Here is a 26,230-nt window from a genome sequence, read left to right as displayed (position 1 = left end):
GGCAACTGGCGGCTGGGTCTCCCTCTGCCTTTTGCAGTTGGTTTCTTGCCACTGGGGACCCTACCTAAGAACCTCACTTTTCCCACCTATACAATGGGCACTCCTCATCTTTGCCATCTCACAGGCTTGCTGTGAGGAGCCATGAGATGAGGGGGCAGCCCCCAAGAAGTGTGGGGCACGAGGTCAGGTCGGTCCTGCAGGTCCCTCCATCTCCAGGCCCTGCTGGAGGAGGAACAGTGTCATGAGAAGACAGTCAAGGCACATTTCTTAAGCACCTGCTATGTGCCTGGGCCAGACTGGGAGACAAGTCCCTTACACCTAATGAGAATGTTGATTTCACAGGAGGTTTGTCACCAAGGGTGGGATTGTGACAGGGGACACTGTGAGGTTCAGAGCATGAGGCTCCCAGAGGGCCGAGGGGTTGGGGGGACTTCTGTGGGAAGCTCTTCAAAGACAGCCCAGTGCTTCCAATGCAGTTTGAAAGGGCCTACAACACCTGATACCTGGGGGAAATTATTGCCCTCAAATGAAGAAAAGCAAAGCAGAGTTAATACTTGATCGTGCACAAATATTTTGTCAACTAGTAAACTGCACCTCAACGTAGCGTGGTAAAGAATCCTATTTACTGTGACATGACGACACAGTTGGCATGACGGGTTGTGGGATGCTGCCTTCAGGAGGAGAACCTGAGGCTTTAGGAAAGTCTTAAGTGATCTTGGCCCCCAAGTCCTTTCCCTACTTCATCAGGCCTGGGGTTCCCTTGGCTCAGCATGTTTGGGGGTGAGACCAAAAAATGTGTGGCACCATCACCAACAGACCCTGTTAAAACAGGACAGAAGAATCACAGGGATGCACCTCCCAAACCCTCCCCAGACCCTGAGCCATAGCTGAGGCTATCTTCCCCCAGAATGCCCAGAGAGGGGCGTCAGGGCCTTGTAGGCAAGCGCAGGATACGAGGCAGTCACAGAAAGCATTTAGAGGTGGTGGCAGGTGTCACCGGCAGGGTGCTGGGCAAGCAGCTAACACAGCCAGAACAGTCCTGGTAAGACAAAGGGCATGAGCCCAGGAAGGAGTCTAGGGGACCTAGGGTTCAGGGGGGCTGGCACCGCCCACCTCCTGCTACATCACAATGCCTACTGTCTACACTGTGACTCCTCCCTTGGCTCTAACCTGTCCTATCCACCCCTTAAGACCCAGCAGAACAAAGGTGGAGCCTGGACTTGGGCAAGGTGACTAGCTCAGAAATCATGCCACCCCCCCCCCCCCCCCCCCCCCCCCCCCGATGGAGCCTGGGATAGAGTTGGCCTGGAGGCTTCCAAGGGGGAGAAATGAATGAGTGAAGATTCTTCTTCTGGGTAATTCTTAAGACTGCTTTTTCTTTTTCTAGCCTGGGAGGTGGCAAAATATTTTCTCTTAATGTCTTGGGAAGCCAGAAATCAGGTCAGATATTTTTGTAGTATTTTCTCACTTGTACCTTCAGTTTTTTGTCTAGCCCTCCCTGTCCCTCGGGCCATACATTTTAAACTTCAGTCATAATGCCTTAGCTATTCCCCACACGCACCAAATCTTTCTTGCCTCCAGGTTTTTGCTCAATGCAATTCCTTTGGCCTGGAATGCCTTTTACCTGTTTCTCTCCATATAAAACTCCTCTTCATCCTTCAAAACCCTCTCCTGCAATGCCTTTCATAACTGTTCCACCAGGTCAGAGATATGGCAACAACCTAAGTATCTGTCAGTTGACGAATGGATAAAGAAGATGTAGAAGACAGGTACAATGGAATATTATTCAGCCATGAGGAAGAAGGAAATTTTGCCATTTGTGACAACACGGATGAAACTTGAGGACACTATGCTAAGTAATATGTCAGAGAAAGACAAATACCATATGATCTCACTTATGCATGGAATTAAAATAGCCAGACTGGGTGCCTGAGTGGCTCAGTCGGTTAAGCCTCTGACTCTTGATTTTGGCTCAAGTCATGATCCCACGATTCATGGGATTGAGCCCCGTGTGGGGCTCTGTGCTGACAGCATGGAGCCTGCTTGGGATTCTCTCTCTCCTTCTCTCTCTGTCCCCCTCACAAATAAACAAACAGACAAATAAGCAAATATTTAAATAAGCTTGTAAAAAAAAAAAAATTAGCCAGACTCAGAGATGCAGAGAGTAGAGTGGTGCTTACCAGGGCGGGGGAATGGGGAGTGGGGAGATAGATGTTGGTCAAAGGGTATAAATTTCCAGTTATGGATGAATAACTTCTGGGGACCTAATGTACAGCATGGTGATTACAGTCAATAATACTGTATTATACACTTGGAAAGTTGCCATGAGAGAAAAATCTTAAATGTTCTCACTCCAAAAAAGAAAGAGTAATCATGTGATGCGATAGACGTATTAGCGCTATGGATCATTTTTCAATACTTAAGTATATTAAATCAATGCATTGTATACCTTAAATGTACACAATGTTCTATGTCGATCGTATCTCCATAAATCTGGAAAAAAGGAGTTCTTTTTAAAGAAAGAATGGTGGGGTGCCTGGGTGGCGCAGTCGGTTAAGCGTCCGACTTCAGCCAGGTCACGATCTCGCGGTCCGTGAGTTTGAGCCCCGCGTCAGGCTCTGGGCTGATGGCTCAGAGCCTGGAGCCTGTTTCCGATTCTGTGTCTCCCTCTCTCTCTGCCCCTCCCCCGTTCATGCTCTGTCTCTCTCTGTCCCAAAAAGAAATAAAAACGTTGAAAAAAAAATTTAAAAAAAAATAAAGAAAGAATGGTTTCTGACAAATTATAAATGAGATCTGATGAAGGAATTCATGTATTTGACGCTCCTACAATTTGTACTTAACTGTGGTTTTTGCTTTTACCTGGTAAGAGAATAAATCAAATGATTTTCCACTAAAATATATATATATGTATATATATATATACATATATATATATTTATACACACACACACACACACACACACACACACAAGGAAGACAGAAATGTGACCAAGGATGGGGCACTTGGTGGTGCCCAGTTGGTTGAGTGTCTGACTTCAGCTCAGGTCATGATCTCATGGTTTATGGGCTTGGGTCCAGAGTCGGGCTTGGCGCCGACAGCCAGAGCCTGCTTTGGATTCTCTGTCTCCCTCTCTCTTTGCCCCTCCCTCGCTAGAGCTCGCGCTCTCTCTCTTCTCTCTATCCCTCTCTCAAAAATAAATAAACATTGAAAAAAAAGTGTGACCAAAAGCAAACACTAGCAGGTAGCAGAGGGGGTATTTGAACAAACGACTAAGGAGTAGTAGCGGTCGTAATAGCAGTGATAAGAAGGGAAAATAGGAGGAGAAAGGAGCTGATGAATGAACAGATGACGATGACTAAAAGGACAGACAGGAGAAAATCAAATGAAGAGACGCTTCCTCAGTATCGGAAAGGAAGTGTTCTCCCTCGGAAATGAAGCGAAACCCTGTGATCCAAATCCAGTCTTTTAATAAATACACTTTCTTCTCCCACTTCCTCTTATTGCCTCTCACTCGGGAACTGAGAACTCTCTGTGTAAAAATAGCAAACCTGAAGGAGTGTGAAGGAAGCTCTCCACAGAGCACCCACCAGGAACCCCACTCTCACACCATGTCACCTACTTCCTATTTCCTGCTCATCCTTGGAAACCCAGCTCACGCCCCCTTCTCTGGAAAGCCTTTTCCAACCTCCCCCCCCCCCACCGCCCCCAAGTAACAGAAACCCACTCAGGCCAGCTGAAGCAGAAGGGGGGGGGGTGTCTCAGAAAGATCCAGCGTCTCAAGACACCCCGGCAATGCAGCCAGATGTCCATAAAGGACAAGGAGCAGGGACAGAGAGGCCATCACGAACCCCAGTGGCTTCGCTCTGCGGCCCTGCTCCCTTCTTCCTTCTCTGCAGCCCCTTCATGGGGGAGAAGGGCCACCCAAAGCCCCCCAGTTAACATCATCTAGATGCTACCTTCTCTGGAGAGAACTCTGATTGGCTGGTGTGGACCAGGTGATCAGCCTTGCCCCAACCCTGTGTGGCCAGTTGTGCTGTCTCATGGTCCACACCTGGCTTGGAGGGCCTGCTGTTGAGGGGAGGGGTAAAGGGATGTCGACGTTGCCCAAAAGGTGCCCCCTGCCTCCTGCTTGCTCATTTCTCACCCTCACTCTCCTTGCAGAATTAATCTCTGCCTGTGCTAACTGCACATTCTTTTTTTTTTTAATTTTTTTTATGTTTATTTTTGAGAGAGCATGAGCGGGGGAGGGGCAGAGAGAGAACTGGAGACACAGAATCCAAAGCTGGCTCCAGGCTCTGAGCTGTCAGCACAGAACCTGATGTGGGGCTCGAACTCATAAGCTGTGAGGTCATGACCTGAGCTGAAGTCAGATGCTCAACCAGCTGAGCCACCCAGGCGCCCCATGTACTAACTGCACTTTCTGGGCCACGTTATTTAAATTCTGATTGCGTTCTTCTGCTTGCTGTCTCAATTGGCCATCTTCGCGCACTAGGCCGTGGGAGGACGCCGGCCTGCAGGACAGACAGACCCCTGACCCCTGTATTAGTTCCAGGTCTCCATCCTAACCTGCCTTCTGAGCTGTCTTCATGGATGTATACAGCCTGTGCACGGTGTAATCCTCTGCTGTTACAGTCTTGAAATTCACAATAATTTTGGGAAAAGGGTCCGCGTTTAGGTCTCGCACGAAGCCCAGCAAAGCATGTAGCTGCTCCTTCTCTCCTTGCCTCACCTTGACGCCCTCTTTCCAACCCGGCTGTCTTAGTCTGCTGGGGCTGCCGTAACAAAATACCAGAGACCGAGTGGCTTACGCAGCAGCGATTGTTTCTGCATAGTTATGGAGGTCGGAAGTCCAAGATCAAGGTGCTGGCAAAGTCTGTTTCCAGTGACACCTCTCGTCCTGGCTTGTAGAGGGCCACCTAATGCTTTTCCTCATACGGTCTTTTTCCTCTGGGTCCCCATGGGAAAAGAGAGTGCTCTCTAGTGTCTTTTCTCCTCCTTCTTCTCTGTCTTTGTCTGAGACAGAGAGAGAGAGAGAGAGAGAAAGAGAAGAGGCAGAGAGAGGGGGAGACAGAGGAACCCAAACAGGCTCAGCACTGTCAGTGCAGAGCCCTACTCAGGGCTCAAACTCACAAACGGTGAGAACATGACCTGAGCTGAAATCAAGAGGCTGACGCTTAACTGACTGAACCACCCAGGCGCCCCTTTTTCTCTTCTTATAAGGAAACCAGTCCTATCTGATTAGGGCCCCACCCTTACGACTTCACCTAACCTTAATTACTTCCCCAACTGCCCAGTCTCCAAGTACAGGCATACTGGGGGCTTAAGGCTTCGCCACATGAATTTGGAGAGGGCACAATCCAGTCCACATCACCAGCCTTCTCAGTTCGTGGCCCCTGTGCTTGCACCTCGTGCACAGACTCACGCCTGCCCTTTGGATCTGCCTGGTGGCACCGCCTCTTGGGGTTGACGTCTGGTTTCCCTTCTCAATGGTGGCCCATCTGGCCTTGGATTCCTCACCCCGGGAAGCATCCTGTTGAAACCAGTCTACCCTTGCCCTTGTCTGACACAGCCCTCCAGGGTAACGAGCACTCACACCCTTCAGGGACTCTGTGGGCTGCCTGGACGGTGTTTTCCACTCCCGCCAAACTCATCTGCAATCTTCGGGACTCGCCGCGACCCCTCCTAATCCTGCATGCCGTTTCTGCTCACCCCTCACTGCCCCCGCGGCGGGCCTCAGAGTTCCCTCCTGTGCGTCTTCTCTCTCGCCTTTAAAGCTTCCACCAAACCCTGCCGTAGAGGCCCTTTTAGGCAACAGGCTTGAGCAGTGGAAACTTGAGCAAAGGCAAAAGGGCCGAGAGTGACCGCCGAGCTGCCTGCGAACAGGCTCACGGAGCCAGGGGCCCTAACAGACCAGTGGGCTACTTACAACCGGTCACAGGTACCAAATACACGCCACACTCCCTCACTCTGGCCCCGCACCACCGCCTGTGCAATCTCTCCTTTGCTGTCCTGCTCGCTGCTCACTGCAGGGTGTTCCATAAACTCCTGTCCCTTTTGTTCTGCCTTAGGTGAATTCTTTCAGTGCTGTGCCACCTGCCCCCACTTAATCAGTAAGCCCCACACCTAATGCAGCGGCCAATATTGTGCCTGTTGGACCCACTGTTCCCTTTAGGAAGACAGGGGCTCTTGTCACCGTCTCTGACGCCTCACAGAGGGGGTTAGCACAGCGTGGGCACAGTGCACGGTAAGGGGGGGCTTGGGTTTGTTGCCTTTGATCCCCTCCTCCCTAGTCCCTTTCGGATTGTACCCAGGTGTGCAGTGGGGACAGTCTGCGGGGACAGAGAGGGAGTTGGCCACTTCTAGGCCGAATGGGTGAAGAATCTTTTGGGTTCTTAATCATTTGGTTTAAAAAACTAAAGCCACCGCCCTGCTTCCGGTAAACTCGAGCCCTGCTTCAGGTGAGCCCCGCTTCTCTCTCTCTCTCCCTCTCTCTCTCCTTCTGCTCCTAATGGGATTCTCTCTCTCTCCCTCTCTCTGCCCTTGCTCACTTGAGCCTTCTCTCTGTCTCTCTCTCAAAAAAATAATAATAAAATAAAATAAAATAATTAAAAAAATAAAAAAACTAGAGCCACCAAAGGCCCCAGATGACCTCGTGGCCTTTGGTCCTTTTTGCTTTTTATTTGCAGTCGTGATAATCTTTAAGAAATACATTCATTAATTTTATGTATTTATGTATGTATTTATTTATTTATTTATTATTTTTAATGTTTATTTATTTTCAAGAGAGAGAGAGAAAGCAAGGAAGCAGGGGAGGGGAAGAGAGAGAGGGAGACACAGAATCCCAAGCAGGTTCCAGGCTCCGAGCTGTCAGCACAGAGCCTGACATGGGGCTCGAACTCACAAACCGCAAGATCATGACCTGAGCCGAAGTCGGACACCTAACCGACTGAGCCACCCAGGCGCCCCAATTTTTTTTTTAAATCACAGAAGCTATATCACTGTACCAAGCATCAAACAAACGGCGGTACTTTAAGATTTGGAACACAAAAATTGGTATGAAAAACCAGAACCTTCGAACTCTGTAATAACTGGACTCAGCTCCCTTTGCCACAATTCTGCTTAATAGCAGCAAAATCCCTGACAGTGCCAACTTAGCACTGGACACTGTACATTTACATTTAAATTTGGTGGTCTTCGAGAAGGTTTTTCTTACATTTTTGACCTTGGCTAAAGGCAGGAAATTCATTGCACTTTGAAACCCAGTGCACCTGGGATAGGGATACTAAAGGGACCCCATGAAAACCTGCTTCCCCCCCCCCCTTTCCCTGCTTCTGTTCTTGCCAGGACCTACCTTCCCTCCTCACACATGCTTTAGAGAATAGATAACATACCTCTTCCTTGTAGAGGTCAAGGGTTTAATGATTTCTTTGGATTCTTCCAGCACAACAGATAACCTCTAAGGAGTAACTGGGTGGGGTGATCATTAACATTTTCCAAGACCACTGACTCCCAGAGACCCCCTAGCTCCAGGACCTAAGTGACCTATGAAGGACACCTAAACACCTGTCTGTGTTCTTGGATGCCTGAGAAGACTCGTGCACCAGACCACTGTCCTCAGTAAAACCCCCAGGCACCAAACGAAGATGAGACTCACTCTTATTTCCTTTCCGAGGGTCCCAGACACTATGCTTCTATCTGCACTCTCTTTATATCCTCAATAAACTCACTTCTTCTCAGCTTACGTTTGATTTCTATCCTGCGTGAAGCCTCAGGGACCCTCTTGGCTGGTCCTGTGGGACGCCCCCTAAAGGACAGCATATTTATCAGGTGTTTATTTAGGTATTTGCATATGCATACATGCACACAGATTTCTGTGTATACATACATATTTTTGCTGTTAATTTTACTGTTTAGAGGCAGCTTGCCTGGGTTCAAATCCCCACTCTGCTCTTCACTACTTGTGCAACCTTGGGAAAGTTGCTTAATCTCCCTGTGACTCCATTTCCTCATCTGTAACATGGGAATAACAAGAGTAATTGACACATAGAATTGTGAAAATGACATTGAGGCAGGGGCTAGCGCACGATGAACGATGAACGCTATGCAGTGTTTCCTGTGAATATCGCATTATATGTGCAAAAGGTCAAGCTCACGCTTTTGCTCTGTTGCAGAGTATTTTATTTTATGGGAGCACCATAGGCTATCGACGGACCAAGGCTGTTTCTAATTTTGGGTTTTGCTAATAATGCTGCAACAGGTACACCAGGCGCATGTATTTTTTTTTTTTTAATTATAGCCAAATTATCTCCAGAGATTATACCAGTTCATACTCTGGCAGACACTGACTCTTCCCCTGTGCTCTCATTGATACTGGACAGCCCGTTTCTCATCAGGTGAGAAGATGGTGATTCATTGTTTTAATCCGTATTCCTCTGGTTATATAAGGCATCCTCACGTGAGTACTGACCTGTTTCTTTCCTCTGTGTGAATTCCTCCATTTTCCTTCCTTTGCCCGTGTATATGAGTTCCTATGTATCCTGGCTACAAATCTCCTCGTTTTGGACATTTACATGTTTTCTCCCATGCTGTCTCATCTTTGTTATCTTTTGATACTTGTTAACATAAAACAGTTTTAGGCTTACAGAGAATTTGTGAAGGTCGAACAGAGAGTTCTCATGGACTCCACACCCAGGTTTCTCTATTAACATCTTAGTGTTAATTAGCATGGTACAATTGTCACAATTAATTAACCAATATTTACACATTATTATTAACTAGAGTGCAAACTTTTTCAGATTTCCTTAGTTTCTTTTCTTTAAAAGAAATTATTATTATTTTTTTTAATTTTTTTTAACGTTTATCTATTTTTGAGACAGAGAGACAGAGCATGAACGGGGGAGGGGCAGAGACAGAGGGAGACACAGAATCAGAAGCAGGTTCCAGGCTCTGAGCCATCAGCCCAGAGCCCGACGCGGAGCTCGAACTCACGGACCGCAAGATCGTGACCTGAGTTGAAGTCGGACGCTTAACCGACTGAGCCACCCAGGCACCCCTAAAAAAAAATTATTTTAACGTTTATTTATTTTTGAGCGACAGAGCTCAGGTGAGGGAGGGGCAGAGAGAGAGGGAGACACAGAATCCGAAGCAGGCTCCAAGCTGTCAGCACAGAGCCCGACGTGGGGCTCTAACTCAAGAACCGTGAGATCATGACCTGAGCCTGAGGCTTAACCGACTGAGCCACCCAGGCGCCCCCCGCAAAAATGTTGTTTTATTTTATTTTTTTATTTATTTTTTTCAACATTTATTTTTTTGGGGGGACAGAGAGAGACAGAGCATGAACGGGGGAGGGGCAGAGAGAGAAGGAGACACAGAATCTGAAACAGGCTCCAGGCTCTGAGCCATCAGCCCAGAGCCTGACGCGGGGCTCGAACTCACAGACCGCGAGATCGTGACCTGGCTGAAGTCGGACGCTTAACCAACTGCGCCACCCAGGCGCCCCAAAAATGTTTAGTTTTAAAAGAGAGTGACATGGGGTGCCTGGGTGGCTCAGTCGGTTGAGCGACCGACTTCAGCTCAGGTCATGATCTTGCAGCTCGTGAGTTTGAGCCCCGCGTCAGGCTCTGGTGCTGACAGCTCGGAGCCTGGAGCCTGCTTCGGATTCTGTGTCTCCCTCTTTCTCTGTCCCAACCCACTCGCATTCTGTGTCTGTCTCTCTCAAAAATAAATAAACATTAAAAAAATTTTTTTTTTTTAATTTTTTTTTTCAACGTTTATTTATTTTTGGGACAGAGAGAGACAGAGCATGAACGGGGGAGGGGCAGAGAGAGAGGGAGACACAGAATCGGAAACAGGCTCCAGGCTCCGAGCCATCAGCCCAGAGCCTGACGCGGGGCTCGAACTCCCGGACCGTGAGATCATGACCTGGCTGAAGTCGGACGCTTAACCGACTGCGCCACCCAGGCGCCCCTAAAAAATTTTTTTTTAAAGAGAGTGACAGACTGTGAGCGGGAGAGGGGCAGAGAGAGAGGGAGACACAGAATCGGAAGCAGGCTCCAGGCTCTGAGATATTCAGCACAGAGCCCGACGCGGGGCTCGAACCCACAAACTGTGAGATCATGACCTGAGCTGAAGTCGGACGCTTAACCGACTGAGCCACGTAGGTGCCCCTAAGCCATGTCCTTCTGTCCCAGGATCCATCCAGGATGCCACATTACATTTAGTCCCCGTGCCTTCTTGGTTGGGCTCCTCTTGATTGTGACAGTTTCTAAGACTTTCTGTGTGTGTTTGTGTGTGTGTGTGTGTGTGTGTGTGTGTGTGTGTGTTTAAATGACCCTGGCAGCTTTGAGGAGGACTGGTCAGTATTTTGTAGAATGTCTCTCAATTAGGATACGTCCATTTCCTCATGACTAGATAGGGTCTATAGGCTTTTGAGGGGAAGGCCACAGAAATAAAGTACCATTTTTGTCACATCCCCTATCATTGTTGATGTGGACTCCCTTGGGGTATATTTGGCAGGCTTTCCACCGTCAAGTTACTCCTTTATTCCTCTGTTTCTTGTGTGTTAATTATATGGTGTCTTTTTACATGGAAGGTTTATGTGTTCAATCTCTTTTGAGCTGGAAGGACCTTCATCAAGGAACAGCATCAGTGGCACCCGCGGCTTTGATGTGCTGCGTGCTCCTGGAGCATCTAACCCCACGTACCAACTTCCGCACGTGCCTCACCCCCCTCTGAGGACAACCCATAACGTTGGTCCCCTCACCGTTTCCATTTCACAGAGGGAAAGTGGAATCTTCCTGCCACTAAGCCACACCAGAGCCAGCGAGTGGCAAAGTCAGGATTCGTGCCTGGGTGTGTCTGACACTGGACATAACTGCTTAAGTGTAGAAACCAAGGTGCGGAGGGAGGGTGCTCATCCGAGTCCCTCCAGCCAGTTGGTGGCTTTGCCCAGGCCCTTCCACGGCCAGGCCACCTCTGATCCCAATGAGTCAGCAGCAATCGCTCAGCCACTGGGCCTGCCCTGCCCTGCCCCCAGCCCCACCCCAAGCTGCCCACTCCTGACCCGCCTCCCGTTCATGTCCTTTGGCGGCCGTGGCTTTTAGCACCCCCAGGGGAAGAGACCCAGACTGCGCAGCAAATAAACACCGCCCACAGATTTCCAAATATACGGAGGTAAGTGTTCCCTCCCACCTCAGCTGGGCCTGGCTGGAACTCCAAGCATCCCGCCTGGCCTCTGCGCCTCCTGGGGTCGAGTTCTGGGTCTTGAGTCCTCCTAAGAGCAGCCCGTGTCCTCTGCTGTGCGGAAACCTGCACCTGGGGGCGCCTTCAGCATCATCAACAAGGGTAACGGCAGTTTTAGCTCACGGACACGTCGGCTTCCATGCACTGTCGGCTCGTCACATTTGGCGAAACGATTGTGCCCAAAGTCTTCAAACTCATCTTTTAAAAAAAATTTTTTTTTAACATTTATTTATTTTTGAGACAGAGAGAGACAGAGCATGAACGGGGGAGGGTCAGAGAGAGAGGGAGACACAGAATCTGAAATAGGCTCCAGGCTCCCAGCCGTCAGCACAGAGCCCGACGCGGGGCTCGAACTCATGGACCGCGAGATCATGACCTGAGCCGAAGTCGGCCGCTTAACCGACTGAGCCACCCAGGCGCCCCTCAAACTCATCTTGACACCAGTGTCTTTGTCATCAGACAGAGCCCTTTGTGGGTCCTCTGCCAGGCCTATTGCTGTCGCCCCGTACCCCCCAGCCTCACGCCCTGGGGGGTGAATTGGGCTGCAGAGCTGTGCACGGATGTGAACTGCCTCCACAGAGTCACCGCTCACAGAGAGGATGGCTTCTCCAAAGCTCTTGATTGTGCAGAATTTTGAATATAAAATTAGGCAGCCTCCACCCCTCACCCCCCACCCCCACCCCCACCCCCACCCCCAGCTTCAGCTCAGGGCTGATTCGGCTTCATCTACATTCCCATCCATATCCCTCACCTTTAAAATTTTTTAAATATGCATTTATTTTTGAGAGAGAGAGAGAAAGGGAGAGAGAGAGAGAGAGAGAGAGAGAGACAGCATGAGTGGGGGAGGGGCAGAGAGAGCCGGAGACACAGAATCCGAAACAGGCTCCAGGCTCTGAGCTGTCAGCACAGAGCCCGACAAGGGGCTAGAACCCACGAACCGTGAGTTCGTGACCTGAGCCAAAGTCGGACGCTTCACCGACTGAGCCACCCAGGAGCCCCCATATCCCTCACCTTTGAAGCAAATCCCAGATAGTGCATCATTTCATCCACAATAGGCAAGAATAATCTAAAGGCTGAGGTGAGGAGTTTTCCGTTAATATAATTGTAATATAATTTTCACCCCTCCCCCCAAAAAAAGGAACAATTCACATCAAATATCTGGCCAACATTCAAAGTTCCAGATACTTCATAAAGAATTTCCTTTTCAGGTCATGATCTCACAGTTTGTGGGTTCGGGCCCCGCACTGGGCTCTGTGCTGACAGCACGGATCCTGCTTTGAATTCTCTCTCTCCCTCTCTATCTGTTCCTCCCCCGCTCGTGTGTGCACTCTTTCTAAATAAATAAATAAACTTAAAAAAAAAGAATTTCCTTTTCATTTATTTTATTTTTTTAAGATTTTATTTTTAAGTAATCTCTACAGCCAGTGTGGGGCTCAAACTCACAACCTTGAGACTGAGAGTCACATGCTCCACCGACAGAGCCAGCCAGGCGCCCCAAGAATGTCCTTCTAAAAACATTAGTTTGAGGGGCGCCTGGATAGCTCAGTTGCTTAGGTGTCCGACTCCTTTTTTCCTTTTTTCTGGTGTCCAACACTTGACTTCAGCTCAGGTTATGGTCTCACGGTTTGTGAGTTCGATCCCGGCACGGACAGTGTAGAGCCTGCTTGGAATTCTCTGTCTCCCTTTCTCTCTGCCCCTCCCTCGCTCTCTCTCTCAAAAGAAGTAAACATTTTTAAAAATTGAAAACATAGTTTGAATTAGTATCTAAATAGTACACTGTGATTGGTTAATGTTTTAGATTCCTTTTACACTAGAGTTCCTTTCCATCTCCTTTTGCCTTTGCCACTTGTTTGTTGAAAAAAAGGTTGGCTGTCTGACCTGTAGGGATCACCATAGCCTGGATTTTGCTGATTGCAGCCCTGTGGTGTCATATAACATGTTTCTCTGTCCCCAGGGGATCGTACTGGGAGTTGGATCTAGAAGTTTCATAAGATGCAGGCTCGACCCTTTTTTTTTTTTTTTTTTGGCAAGATTGTTTCATAAGTGGTACCATTTCTTCTATCAGGAGGCGTATATTGTCCTTTTGCCATGTTACATTGTGTTATTTAAAAAAATTCCCATTTTGAAAACACCTCAAATCTATGGAATGCTGCAAGGATGATACACTTTTACCCTGATTTACCAATCTTTGCCACATTGATTTTATCATTCACATTTACACACACACACACACACACACACACACACACCTATATAGACATTCTTTGAGAATGGTCTGTAAGCATTAAACCCCTTCACCTTTCAATGCTTCCACATGTGTCTCCTAAGAGCTCTCTTTTATAACCATCTGCAATAAAAACAGTGTCTCTATATTCACAACATTTCTGACACCAAATGTGTGTATTTTCCCTCACATTAAACAATTCTCCGGGGCACGTGGGTGGCTCAGTCAGTTAAGTGTCTGACTTTGACTCAGGTCGTGATCTCATGGCTTGAGTTCGAGCCCCGTGTTGGGCTCTGTGCTGACAGCTCAGAGCCAGGAGCCTGCTTCAGATTCTGTATCTCCCTCTCTCTCTGCCCCTCCCCACTCATGTTCTGTTTCTTTCTCGCGCTCGCTCGCTCGCTCACTCTCAGAAAAATAAACATTAAAAAACCTCACAATTCTCCAACTCTTTAGGCACCAACCTGGTTCTCTACGATTCAGTTCTCAGACTAAGCATTCAGATTCAGCGCTGATCCCACAGGTGAAGGGTTCTGTTCCACGAGATTGTCCCCATGTTAGAAGCCAGTGATAATTCATAGGTAGTCACCTGCTTCTGACTGACCAGCTATAAGTCAGGGATTCCCAGGCCTCTTTCTCAAGTTCAATAATTTGCTAGAAAGGCTTATAGAACTCAGAGAAAAACTACGTTTCCCCCAGTTCATTATAGAGGATATAATAAAAGATACAGGGGGCACCTGGGGGGCTCAGTCAGTTAAGCGTCTGACTTTGGCTCAGGTCACGATCTCATGATTTGTGGGTTCGAGCCCTGTGTCAGGCTCTGTGCCGACAGCTCAGAACCTGGAGCCTGTTTCAGATTCTGTGTCTCCTTCTCTCTCTGCCCTTCCCCCCCTTTCAAAAAGAAAATAAACATTAAAAAAAATTAAAAAGAGTCTGATTCAACCAACTGAGACACATAGGAGCCCTTATCCTGCCCATTTTAACCAATAGCCTGGGGATGAGAACTCAGGCTTGCTCAAATCTGGGTTCAGTTTCTGACTCTGTCATTTATATGGGGACAATAAAACCATTAAAAAAAAGATACAGGCAAGTAGCCAAGTGGAAGAGAAGCATGGGGCAAAGTATGTGGAAGGGATATGCAGCCTCCATGCCCTCTCGGGGAGTGCCACCCTTCCCAGGACCTTGATATGCTCCCCAACCAGGAATTTACCCGAATCCCATTGTTTAGATTTTTTTTAAGTTTATTTATTTATTTTGAGAGACAGAGAGAGCATGCAAGCAGGGGAAAAGCAGAGAGAGAATCTCAAGCAGTTTCTTCACTGTCAGAGTAGAGCCCGACGTAGGGCTTGATCTCACGAACCAAGGGATCACCATCAAGACGAAGTCAAGAGTCAGACGCTTGGCCGACGGAGCCACCCAGGCGCCCCTCTTTGTTTAGAACCTGTTTATGGAGGTTCCATTACATAGCATGATTGGTTAAATCATTGCCCATTGGTGATTGAACTCAATCTCCAGCCCCTCTCCCCTCCCCGGAGGACTGCAGGTTGCACTGGAAATTCCAACCCTCTCATCACATGGTTGCCTCCTCCAGCAACCAGCCCTGCCCCCACCCTCCAAACGTCTCCTCATTGGCACAGACTTGAGGTGTGGTTGAAAGGGGCTTATTATGAATAGCAAGAGATGATCTTCCACCCATCCAGAGAAGTAGGATCCGAGAAGACCCCTCATAAGGACCCTGAGACTGGGTAGAGTGGTGGGTTCCCTTTCCTCCACATCCTTGCCAACACTTGTTATTTCTTTGTGCTGGTAGCCACTCTAACAGGTGTGGGGTGATAGCTGATATCTTCTCGTGGTTTTGACTTGCATTTCCCTGATGACGACTGACGTCCAGCAGCTTTTCTTCCACCTTGGCCATCTGTGTGTCTTCTTCGGGAAAATGTCAATTCGGATCCTCTGCCCATTTTTTTTTTTAATTTTTTTTTCAACGTTTATTTATTTTTGGGACAGAGAGAGACAGAGCATGAACGGGGGAGGGGCAGAGAGAGAGAGGGAGACACAGAATCGGAAACAGGCTCCAGGCTCCGAGCCATCAGCCCAGAGCCCGACGCGGGGCTCGAACTCCCGGACCGCGAGATCGTGACCTGGCTGAAGTCGGACGCTTAACCGACTGCGCCACCCAGGCGCCCCAAGGGGAGCTGTTTTAGATGGACAAGTCAGGGGAGTCCTCTGAGATGTGGCAGTTAATAAGCAGAGATTGCAGGAAAGCATTGCAGGTATCACAAACAGTAAGTGCAAAGGCCCTGAGGTGGGAGGGTATGTCAATATGTTTAAGGAACAACAAGAAGGTCAGTGTGATTGGAGCTGAGGGAGAATGGGGGAAAGGCCTCCTGATGCAAATTGGAAAGGTAGCCAGATGGTTTGGATGGTGTCATCATGGGATTTGCTGTGCATGAGCAGAGAAGCCATTTCTGAGCTTTGAGGAGAGGAATGACTGGCTCTGACTTTAGCTTTAGAGGCATAATCTTGGATGCATGTGGAAAGTAGACCACAGGGGGCTAAGCTGGAAGTGGCCCACCAGATAGGAAACCACGTGGTCCTAGTGAGGAAACCACAAGGAGATGGTGGCTTAGCCCAAGGCTGTGGTACTGAAAGAGAGATCATCTTTTGCTATTCACGCCCATCCTTCCACTGGGGCCCCAAAACTCTCAGCAAGGTACTCTGAGCAAGGGTTCAGAAAGAGGACGTGGAAAGGCAGTGGTACTCTGAGCAAGGGCTCAGAGTTTGGATGAATTTTGAAGGTGAGGCCAGCAAGATTAGTTGGTGGAAGGGGCGCCTGGGTGGCTCAGCAGGTTAAGCGTCTGACTCTTGATTTTGGCTCAGGTCATGATCTCAATGTTCGTGGGATGGAGCCCTGTGTGGGGCTCTGTACTTGGCGCAGAGACTGCTTGGGATTCTCTCTCTCTCTCTCTCTCTCTCTCTGTGAAAATAAAGAAACATTAAAAATAAAAGCTGGTGGAGGTGGGATATGGAGAGTGGGGGACGAGCCACTGACTATAATGGTTAATTTCATGCGTAATTTGACCCGGCCATGGGAGGCCCAGGCATTTGATTAAACATTATTCAGCGTGTGTCTGTGAGGATGTTTCTGGACGAGAGAAACATTTGAGCTGGTAGACTGAGTAAAAAACATTGCTCTCTCCAATGTGGGTGGGCCTTGTCCAATCAGGTGAAGGCATGAAAAGAAAAAAAGGTCCAGACTTGGACTGAAATGGACACTATCAGCTCTGCTGAGTCTCCAGTTTGCCAACTGCAGATGTAGCCTCTGTAATGAACCAATTTTTATAATAAATCTCTGTATGTATATATGTCACATACTGGTTCTGTTTCTCTAGAGGATCCTGACTTATATGCTGACCATTGAGCTTTCTGGTCCTGCCTATGGAATGCTTCGAAAGCTTGGAGTTGGCGGCCTGGACCAGATGACGGGAAAGACAGTTTGGGTCCATGGTGGGGCAACTTACAAGTCTGGCCAGGAGGAGTGTCCTCTCCCACCACTGGCTGCAGGGAGCCCACCGGGCAGCCTCCAGCTCACTTAACCTCCCCATAGAACATTTACACCGGTCCCCAGGGTCCTTCTGCCACGGGAAGGTGAAGTGGTGGCCACAGGGAACAGCTTTGGACTCTAGCCTTCCAACTGCCCCTGGTCTGTGGACATTTCACGTAAGCACGCTTTCTAGCCACTGTGTATGGTGTGTGTGTGTGTGTGTGTGTGTGTGTGTGTGTGTGTGTTCTGGAAGGCAGCAACTGGGCGAGCAAAGGTGGAGAGGTGGGTCGCTTGGCTCCAGGGTGGAAGTGACGGCAGAGAAAGGGGGTGGACGTGGAAAGATTGGGAGGGTGTCCGGAGCCGGGGGCAGAGGCAGGGGTCCAGCCCGTGGCCAGGCTCCTTGGCAGCCAGCCGTTCCTACCAACACACCCACAACCCTGGCGGGATTGAAGCCTGCCCTGGGAAGGGGAGGGCCAGGCACCTGCCCTCGGGGAGCTACTGCCGGCTGGGGAGGCGGGGCCGGGCAGAGGAAAGGAGACGGAGGGCGGAGCTGTGGCAGGGCACACAGAGGTGAGGGGCTGGGCCTGACAGGTGAGGTAGGCTGTGGCATACAGAGCGCTCAGCCTGGGTCCTCTCACTGCGTGCGACCCATTCACGCCCATCCCTCCACTGGGGCCCCAAAACTCTCATCTGTTAAATGGGAGCATAGTCTATCTGCGCGCCTCCCCGCGGCTCCCCACCGTCCTCTGGGCTGGAGTGGCCACAGGGAATCTTTAAGCTAATCCCTTTTCCTCTGCTACTGAAACCCCGTGACGGGTCCCCAGGTGAAGTTCCACCGCCAGTGCTTTGAGCCCCGTCCCTTGTCTCCCTGTCCTCGCCTCCCTCGCTCCCACTTGCTCCCCAGGAACACTGAGGCCCTCCTGGGTCTCCCAACGGCCCAGCTGTGCCACATCCCTGTGCCCTTGCACGTTGCTCTTCCTTCTGCCTGGCGCACCCTTCCCAGCCCTGCCGCCGCGGGGTAGCACGCCCCCCTGCTATCCACTCCTCAGGAAGCCCTTCCCGATGCCCGCCCTCCAAGGGCTAACCTGCGGGCCCTTCTCTGGGCACCTCTGCTCCCCGAGCCAGTTCCCGCAGTGCTGGCTCACCTGCGTGGCTGTCACCAGGCGCTGCGCTTATCCCGTTGGCCCCAGCAGTGCTCCGAACTGACTGGTTGTGTCTGGAGCTCAGAGAAGGGAGACCGGGCCTCATGGGGGTGGGGCCGCTCAGGTCAGGGACAACCACAGCGGGGGCGCAGGGGGGCGCGGGGGGGGGGGTGGTGAGGAGAGGCCTTCCTCCCACACCCGTTCCTGCATTGGCACTGGAGGAGACACCGCTCCTGGGAGGCCCCGGGGCAGCTGTCTGGTCTGTGGCTGGGCCCGCTTCCCTGGATCCCAATGCCCACGGCCCTGCCAGGGCCCAGACAGGCCAAGGTGAGCTGAGGACACACTGGGTCTGAGCATGAGGCGTCCTGAGGTTTTCGTTGAGCGGGCGGTCTGATGCTATCATCGGTGCCCCCTTCCTCAGAGGAGGCCGCTGAGGCTCAGAGAAGGGACCCACCCCGGGTCACGCCAGGGGAACGTCCTGGAACTGAGGACCGATGGCTCTATGTGTTTTGCCTGAGTTGACTCGGGTAACACAACAACCCTGTGAGGAGGGGCTGGTTTTGTTTTTATTGAACAGATGAGGAAACAAAGGCACAGAGAGGGGTTGGCGCCTTGCCTCAGTTTACCCACCTAGTATAAGAGGTGGAGCCAGCCTTCTAACTCGGGCGTTCGGCTACAGAGCTTGTAAGTCCTTTGCTGCCCTGCCGCTGAGGGTGGTGAGGAAGGGGCGGCGATAATGTTCCTTCTCAGGACACGGCGCGCCACAATTTGCAAAGCTTTTGCATGCCCGGCACTTGACGTGCCCTTCAGCCCTGGGAGACACAGAGATCAAGATCTCCATTTGGGGAGCCTGGTGGCTCAGCTGGTTGAGCGTCCGACTCTGGATTTCGGCTCAGGTCAGGCATGATCTCACAGGTTCGTGGAATCGAGCCCTGCGTCGGGCTCCATGCTGACAGCCAGAGCCTGCTTGGGATTCTCTCTCTCCCCGTCTCTGCGTCCCTCCCCCACACACTCTCCCTCTCTTTCTCAAAAAAGAAAAAAAAAAAGAATTTTCTATTTGACAGAGGAGGGTAATAATTTGCCAAAAATATTCAACAAGTTAGTTGCAGGCCAGGGGCTTGGGCCCCAGGTTTGACACTCACGCTTGGGCCCACCCTGGCCTCTCTGACTGGCTGGACACTTTAAGTTTGGTGGCCCCCCAGTCCCTGAGGAAAGGGGCTTTAGGCACCCAGGGTGGGCGGAGAGTTCTGGCATGCTGTAAGGCCTGTCTCCTCATCTGTAAAATCAACGGCCTGGATCCGTTGGGCTCTGAGCTCCCTTCCAGCTGAATTTGCCGCTCTTGCTCTGAGAGGTGCTTGGGGAGGCAGTGTTCCCTGCTTGCCTCGTCGCCTTCCCCACTCCTGCAACCGAGTGGCCCCATTCCTCCTGCAGGATATTCTCTTCCACCTGCTCACAGCTTCGTCCCATCCGGCATGGCTGGAGGCTGCAGGAAGCTGAGGAAGATGTCCAACCAAGCCCAGAGGGGCACACTGGTCCAGGAACCAGGGCCTCCTGCTTGACCTGCCTCGCCACCTTGCCCCGTGAGCTCCTACTCCATGGTGCATTGAAACAGAGCAGCTGGTCGCTGTCTGTCTGTCTGTCTTCCTCTCAAGCAGGACTGTGAGCTCCTTGAGGGCAAAAGTCACGTGGAAAGATCAAGGCTTGAGAAACAGTGCTCTGCAGTTCTGGGAACGCGTACAGAGGGGCAGGGTATTGGGGGGGGGGGCGCCGAAGGGTATTAGGCAGGGAGGGGGGCCGAAGGGTTCCAGACCCCTCTGGCTCCTGGCTCTGAGACCCCACGGCATGGGAGAGGCCTGGGAGGCTCTGCCCTTGTGGGCAGCAGAAACGGAACACAGCAGCACGGAATCTCTCTGCGTTTTGTCTCTGGGTGACCTTGGGGCCTATGCTGGCCCGAGGGTGGAGCCCTTAGAGAGCTTAGGGCTTTTGCACTGGCAGGGTCATCTCTCCAGACAGGTCACCCTTCCGCCCATATCTGAGAGGCCTCCAAGGGGAGCCACCCTCCCCCACTCAGAGCCACAAGGTCGGCAACATCCTCCAAGGCCTGCTGGTTTGCTGACTCAGGAGTTGCCCCCCACCCTGCCCCTGGAAACAGTCTTACACCTGCCCTTTCTCATCTTGTTTGAATCGAAGCCCCCACTGTGGCTCTGACCCAGCTCAGAGTGGTGCCCATTCCTCCTCCCGTCACCTTACCCCACCCCAAAAGCCGACAAGGTAAGCTTATCCTTTCTCCTTGATGGATGAGGAAACTGAGGCCCAGGGGCACAAGTGTGTGGGTGGCAGTCACAGAGCCTGGCCTGAGGCTCAGTGGTCTCCCCGGTGGCCCACCCACCCCATGAGAGCGAAGGCTTCATGAGCAGACAAAACCAGGACAGGTAGGGCCTGAAGAGGGCGCATCTAGGGAGGTCGGGAGGTGGGGTGGGGGACCGTGGGCAATAAATATGTCCAGAGCCTGAGCCAGGGACATCCGTCCTGTCGTAGACCATCAGATGGTTTGCACTCCCAGATGCACCGTGTTCTCTCTGGGCTTTCCAGGCCGCTCCCTCCACCGGAAACACGTATTCCCTCCCTTGGCCTGGTTAACTCCTGCTCTCCCCCAGGTCCTGGCTGCAATACATTCAGTAATTCGACAACTGTTTCCTGAGCACCTACAGGAAGGCAGACACTGTCCAAGGTGGGCTGTTCACAGTGAGCAAAAAGAGAATTGTCCTGCCTTCTCGGAGTTTCCAGTCCCCGAGGTCCCACACACTGTTGACATGAAATCGTCAGTCTAGGCTTGAGGCTAACGAGCGGCCCCCGAATCAGAGGCGTAACACAATGAAGGCCTATTTTGCAGTCATATCACAGTCCAAACGGGTGACAGGGGACTCTGCCTCAGTGTCACTGCCATCTCCTAGCCTTGAAGTCCCCTTGGGCCCTCTGCACTGGGCAGGCCTGTGACCAAAGAGGGAAGCATCGAGGGTTGGGCAGGGATATTTAATGGCTCTGTCTGGAGGGCCATGAATGCCAGCTCCACTCATATTCTACTGGCCACACCTGACTGCCTGACTGCAAGGAAGGCTGGGAAATGTCACCCTGCTGGCACATCCGGGTTTTTATAGACCTGACCAGTCTCTGCCAGGTAGAATCACACAGACACACCGTATTAGTTTCCGGGCGCTCCTGCAGAACTCTCCAAACTCTGTGGCTTAAGGCAATAGGAATTTATTGTCTCATGGTGCTAGAGGCCAAAGTCTGAGATCGAGGTGCTAAAGGTTCCAGGGGAGGATCCTTCCTGCTCTACTGGTGGCTCCTGGTGGCTGTGGGCGATCCTAGGCTTCCTGGGCTTGTGGTCATTTCACTCTGCTCTCTTCCTCCACCTTCACGTGGCCTTGGCCTCTATGTCCTTACATTATATGTGTCTCTCTAAGGAAACTTCTTGCTGGATTTAGGCCCTTCCCACCCCAATAATCCAAGATGGTCTCCTCATCCCAACAGCCTTAATTTAATTATGTCTACAAAGACTCTTCTCCATACCCAGCACAATTCACAGATTCTCGGGATGGGACTATGGACATATCTGCTTAGGGGCCACTTTAGAGGCAAGATCACCTGGACTCCTTGGTACCTGGTTTCCAAGAGGCCACAAACAGAAGATGCAAGGCCTCTTAAGACCCGAGCTCAGAAGTCCCAGAGCATTGTTTCCATCGCATTCTATTGGTCTGAGCAGGTCACTGGGCCCACGCAGATTCAAGGGGAGGGAAAACGGAATACCTCTCTCGGTGGGAGGTGTGGCAAAGACACAATGAAAGCAGGCGTGCACCATGGGATGAAGGCTTGCGGCCATCTTTGGAAACAATCTATCAGAGTATATGAAGGCCTTTGGTGAAGGCCTCAGCCATGGGTCCCGGAACCGTGCTCCCTGATGATGGGGTTGCTGATGGGGCTGAGGTAGAACCATTCTGCCTGAGTGGGAGGCCCCAGACCCGTGTGAGCGGCAGGCCTAGCCCAGCCATCAGCTCGCTGGGGGACCTTGGGTCAGTGCCTCATTCACTCAACAACAGGTTACTGAGTACTCAGCATAGGCCAGGCCCTGAGCCAGGCACTGGGGTCCTAGTGGTGAGCAGGCCAGCTCCCCGTGGAACTGTGTGTCTTGTGGATGACAGAAGCTCGTAACTAGACAAACTGGTCACAGAGCATGACAAGTAAGAGAACAGCAAGGAGTTGGGCTAGAAAATCCTTAGAACACAGGGCTCACAGGCAGAGACTTGTGGAGGGCGATGAGGACACCTCCCCATTCCGGGCCTCAGTTTCTTCCTCTTGCCATCCAGAGGGTTTGCCAGGGCTATGGACTCAAACCATGTTTCCTGGAGTCCTGGGGTTCCTCAGAGGCACTCAAGGGGCTACTGCACAAGACGGTGGAGTGGCAGGCATCTAAAGTTTGTGACTAATTGGTCTGGAAGCTTCTGGTCAGCTCTCAGAGTTCAGGATCCAAGCCAGGCACCCTAGTCTCTGATCCCAGTGGCCGTCCGGGACAAGAATTCCCTAGGACCCCTCTTATTCCTCAAAGGCCATGCCAGGGTTCTGGGCTCTGGGGAGACAGAACCTCCCCCATGTCCGGCTGGACCCTCAGGTCTCCCCACCATCCCAGAACAGACCTTGCGCTGGGATGCTTGCAGCTGACCCCTCACCTTTGACCTTGGGTCCGCTTGAGCCAGGAGAGCTCAGGGACCCCACCGAAGTGCCAGTGTCTCTCAAAGAGCCCAGGCTCTTTGGGGTCAGACCCTCCCTTCTGTGTGGCCTTGGATGAGTCCTTGCTCTTTCCGGGACTCAGAGTGAGCCCTGCCTCGTGAGGGTGAACGCAAAAAGGAAAGCAGTCCCCCCGAAGCTGGCTGGAGGTCAGCACGGGGGTAGGTGACAATTCCTCTGGGGAGTGAGGTCAAGAGAAGTGGCAGGAAAGACCCAGCCTCCTGGGGACCCATGGGGGACCTGCCCCTGGTGCCCTTGCTCCACCATCCGGCCAAATTCTGAGCCAAGCCTCCCGCGAGGGCTGGGAGAGGCCTGGAGGTGAATTAATGACTAGGCAAATTGTACACTTCAGCGCAGAAACCTTTATTCCTGTGTTCAGCCCCAAGGTTGGGAAGTGGGTGGGGGTGGGGCCATGGGTGCCAAAGACTATAATTTCTTCCCTGCCCTGGGCCTCGGTTTCTACCTCTGTCACACGGGGAGGGAAGGCTTCCCCCCCTCCCCTTCCTTCACCGGGATACTATGAAGATGAAAGTGATTATATACAGGCCTGGGCCTTTCAGCTGTAGAGCTCAAGTACCGGGGATTGCCCTGACTTAGTCCTTGCCCTTGGGGGGCTCATTGTCAAGGAGGGAGGCCCATGCCTCACCCACCACTAGCCGGGCCTGGTGGGAGGGGCGTGAGCAGCTGATGTGCAGAGCCTCTCAGCCGTGGGGCTGGCTTCACTGAGCTCTGTCCTGGAAGCTCACGACTGGTCTTGTGTGGGGCCAGGGGTGTTGACACCCCTATTTCTAGGCAGGTTTCTAAGGTCCTCGTACATGTCACTGTCCCAGGGTGCCCCCATGCCCAGATGGCAGAATCCATCAGGAAACAGGGCTGAGCCCCCTTTTGGGGTCTTTACTGCAAGCCAGCCTTGGAGTGGAGGGCCAGGGCGGAGGGGCAATCACAGGACCCTTGGGTAAGCTGGTGGCAGAGGCCTCGGTGCACCACGTGAGGAAGGCAGGAGCAACCTACACAGAGGAGTCCAGAGGGCCACGAAGAGGTAGGTCAGCAGACACGCCGTCTCATCCAGACGCAGCAGGGGCCGACGCCGATTCCAGCATCCTTAGCTGGTGGTGCTCAGAGGGGGCTCTGGGGAGGCTGGCCGGCTCAAGGTCACACCAGGGAAGCCGGAGACAAAGCTCTCCCACCTTCTCTTTACCTGCTAGAAGACCGAGGATAGGCAAGATCAGGGTCCTGGTCCCACCGCCGCGTGGTGGGCTTCAGGTGCTGTTCCACCTACAGCCACGAGGTGGTGGTAGACCCCAGAGACAGGAGCACTGCTCGCGGGAGACCTTTTTCTCCAAAAGAAAGGAGGCAGGGGCCAGGAGCCAAAAGGTCCCACCAAGGGGGTCAGGATGCCCCCTTTCCGGGGCATAGAACACAAGATGTAACCCTGGGGAAGTTTTACTAGCTGATCTCTTTGCCTCCAGCAAAATCCACCCATCCAACACATTGCCAGATTAATCATTTGAAAACAGCTCTGCTCTAAAACCTTCCGTGACTCCCCAGTGCCGATGGGATAAATCCCAAAAGTCTTTAAGGCCCTCTGAAATATGGTGCCTGGATACCTCTCTCTCCAGCCCTGTCTCCAGACAACTCTGTTGTCTTCTTGGTCCTTGGCCCCATATGTTCCTACCTCTGAGCCTTTGCTGCCCTGGGTCCCTCTCAGTGGAGTCCTTACCCACCCCTGTGGCGCCCCTCCATCCGTCAGCCCTCAGCCAAACCTGCTGATACTGCTTCAGCCACTGCCGGCGCTCTCCTTGCTGGGCTTGAATCAGCTGCTCCGTATCCTCCAGGCACCCTGGCAGCCACTCCTGACCGGGCGTGTCCAGCCTTTCTGGGCCTCCGTTTGAGGGCCTGGACTTCTCCTGGCCCTGTCTGAGGCTCAGCGCCCGGCGCAGCCGGCTCTCTAAAGGCTTCCCCCAGGGCTCCTGGAGCTTGCCATAGGAGGGTCGTGGTCCTCGCAAGGACTGACTGCGTGGCCCTATCCCCATGGTTCCTGAGGCTGCAAGTGCAGGACTGCTCCAGCCCCTGGGCAAGCCACTGGCCCCTGAGGTGGCTCAGAGTCTCCACCCATCTGATGGGAACTCACTTGGGGGCAAAGGTTGGTGCTGCTGAGGTGGCCATCATAAACCAAAGGGCAGGCCACAGGGGACAAGCATCCCTGAGTCACCATCACCACTGCCTCTCTACCTTCTAGGGCAAGGAGTATAGGCCTCTTTCTCCTCCTCCTCTTCCAGGCAGGCTTCCCTGACCACCCCACCCCTGTAGAGCTTGGCCTCCCCTGAACTGCAGCCCTAGCTGTCCAAATTCATTCTGTTGGCACTGAGAACAGATGGTGCAACAGCAAAACCGAGAGGGGCCTTTAGGCAACAGGACAGCTCCAGGGCGCCTGGGGGGCTCAGTCGGTTGAGCATCCAACTCTTGGTTTCAGCTCAGGTCATGATCTCGTGATCTGGGGATTCGAGCCCCGCATCGGGCTCCATGCTGACAGTGCAAAGCCTGCGTGGGATTGTCTCTCTTTCTCTCTCTCTCTCTCTGTCTCTCTCAAAATAAATAAATAAGCATTTTTTTTAAAAAAAGAAAGAAACAGGACAGCTCCACTCTTTGTCCAACATCTCAGCGAGGCTGCAGGGGTGGCTGCTGATCTCAGAGCTTCACAATGTCTCCCAAGGAGAAAGAGAAAGATGCTGAAAAGCCAGCCAAGAAAGACAAAGACCCAGTGAACAAGTCTGGGGGCAAGGCCAAAAAGAAGTGGTCCAAAGGCAAAGTTCGGGACACGCTCAATGACCTGGTCTTGTGTGACAAAGCGACATGTGACAAACTTCGTAAGTTCCCAACTAGAAGCTTAGGACCCCAGCCGTCGTCTCTGAGAGACTGAAGATTCGAGGCCCCCTGGCTGGGGTGGCCTTTCAGGAGCTCCTTAGTGAAGAACTTAGGAAACAAGTTGCAAAGTACAGAGCTCTGGTCATTTCCACCAGAAACACCAGGGGCAGAGATGCCCCAGCTGCTGGCGAAGATGCATGAACAGATCCCACTAACTGTACGTTTTGAAAAATAAAAATGTATTAAATTAAAAAAAGAGAGAAAGAAAGAAAGAAGACAGCTCCAATCTAGAATAGTCAAATTCACAGAGACAGAAAGTAGCATGCTGGGTGCCAGGGGTCGGGGTGGGGGTGGGGGGCAGGGGAGGATTAGTCAATTATTTCATGGCTATAGAGCTTCAGTCCTGCAAGATGAAAAAGTTCTGGAGGGGC

At 51.7% G+C, this 26,230-nt stretch overlaps 1 protein-coding gene, 2 long non-coding RNA genes and 1 pseudogene across 3 annotated transcripts; 3 read left to right on the top strand and 1 right to left on the bottom strand.

Moving 5' to 3' along the window:
- The first annotated feature begins 1,160 nt into the window (after positions 1-1,160).
- LOC121023968 (uncharacterized) lies at positions 1,161-1,958 on the top strand. The gene is made up of 2 exons (XR_005787557.1): positions 1,161-1,355; positions 1,702-1,958. It is a non-coding gene; the product is annotated as an uncharacterized LOC121023968 (long non-coding RNA).
- Positions 1,959-5,216: 3,258 nt separating this feature from the next.
- Positions 5,217-7,742, top strand: LOC121023882 (uncharacterized). Its single transcript, XR_005787533.1, has 2 exons — positions 5,217-6,459; positions 7,443-7,742. It is a non-coding gene; the product is annotated as an uncharacterized LOC121023882 (long non-coding RNA).
- Positions 7,743-23,479: 15,737 nt separating this feature from the next.
- CUNH11orf86 (chromosome unknown C11orf86 homolog) lies at positions 23,480-25,074 on the bottom strand. Its single transcript, XM_040466135.1, has 2 exons — positions 24,698-25,074; positions 23,480-24,135 (listed from the first exon to the last, which is right to left on the bottom strand). Exons 1-2 carry the CDS (start codon positions 24,965-24,967, stop codon positions 24,037-24,039), a joined length of 369 nt encoding a protein of 122 aa, XP_040322069.1. The 5' UTR covers positions 24,968-25,074; the 3' UTR covers positions 23,480-24,036.
- A 488-nt stretch (positions 25,075-25,562) lies between these two features.
- On the top strand, positions 25,563-26,001 carry LOC121023948 (40S ribosomal protein S25-like; annotated as a pseudogene).
- Positions 26,002-26,230: the final 229 nt, after the last annotated feature.

The sequence above is a fragment of the Herpailurus yagouaroundi genome, unplaced genomic scaffold (assembly GCF_014898765.1).
Source record: "Herpailurus yagouaroundi ecotype Mexico unplaced genomic scaffold, PumYag 569, whole genome shotgun sequence".
Classification (NCBI taxonomy): Eukaryota; Metazoa; Chordata; class Mammalia; order Carnivora; family Felidae; genus Herpailurus; species Herpailurus yagouaroundi.
The sequence above is the reverse complement of the archived record's forward strand: the minus strand, read 5'-3'. Positions and strand labels throughout refer to the sequence as shown.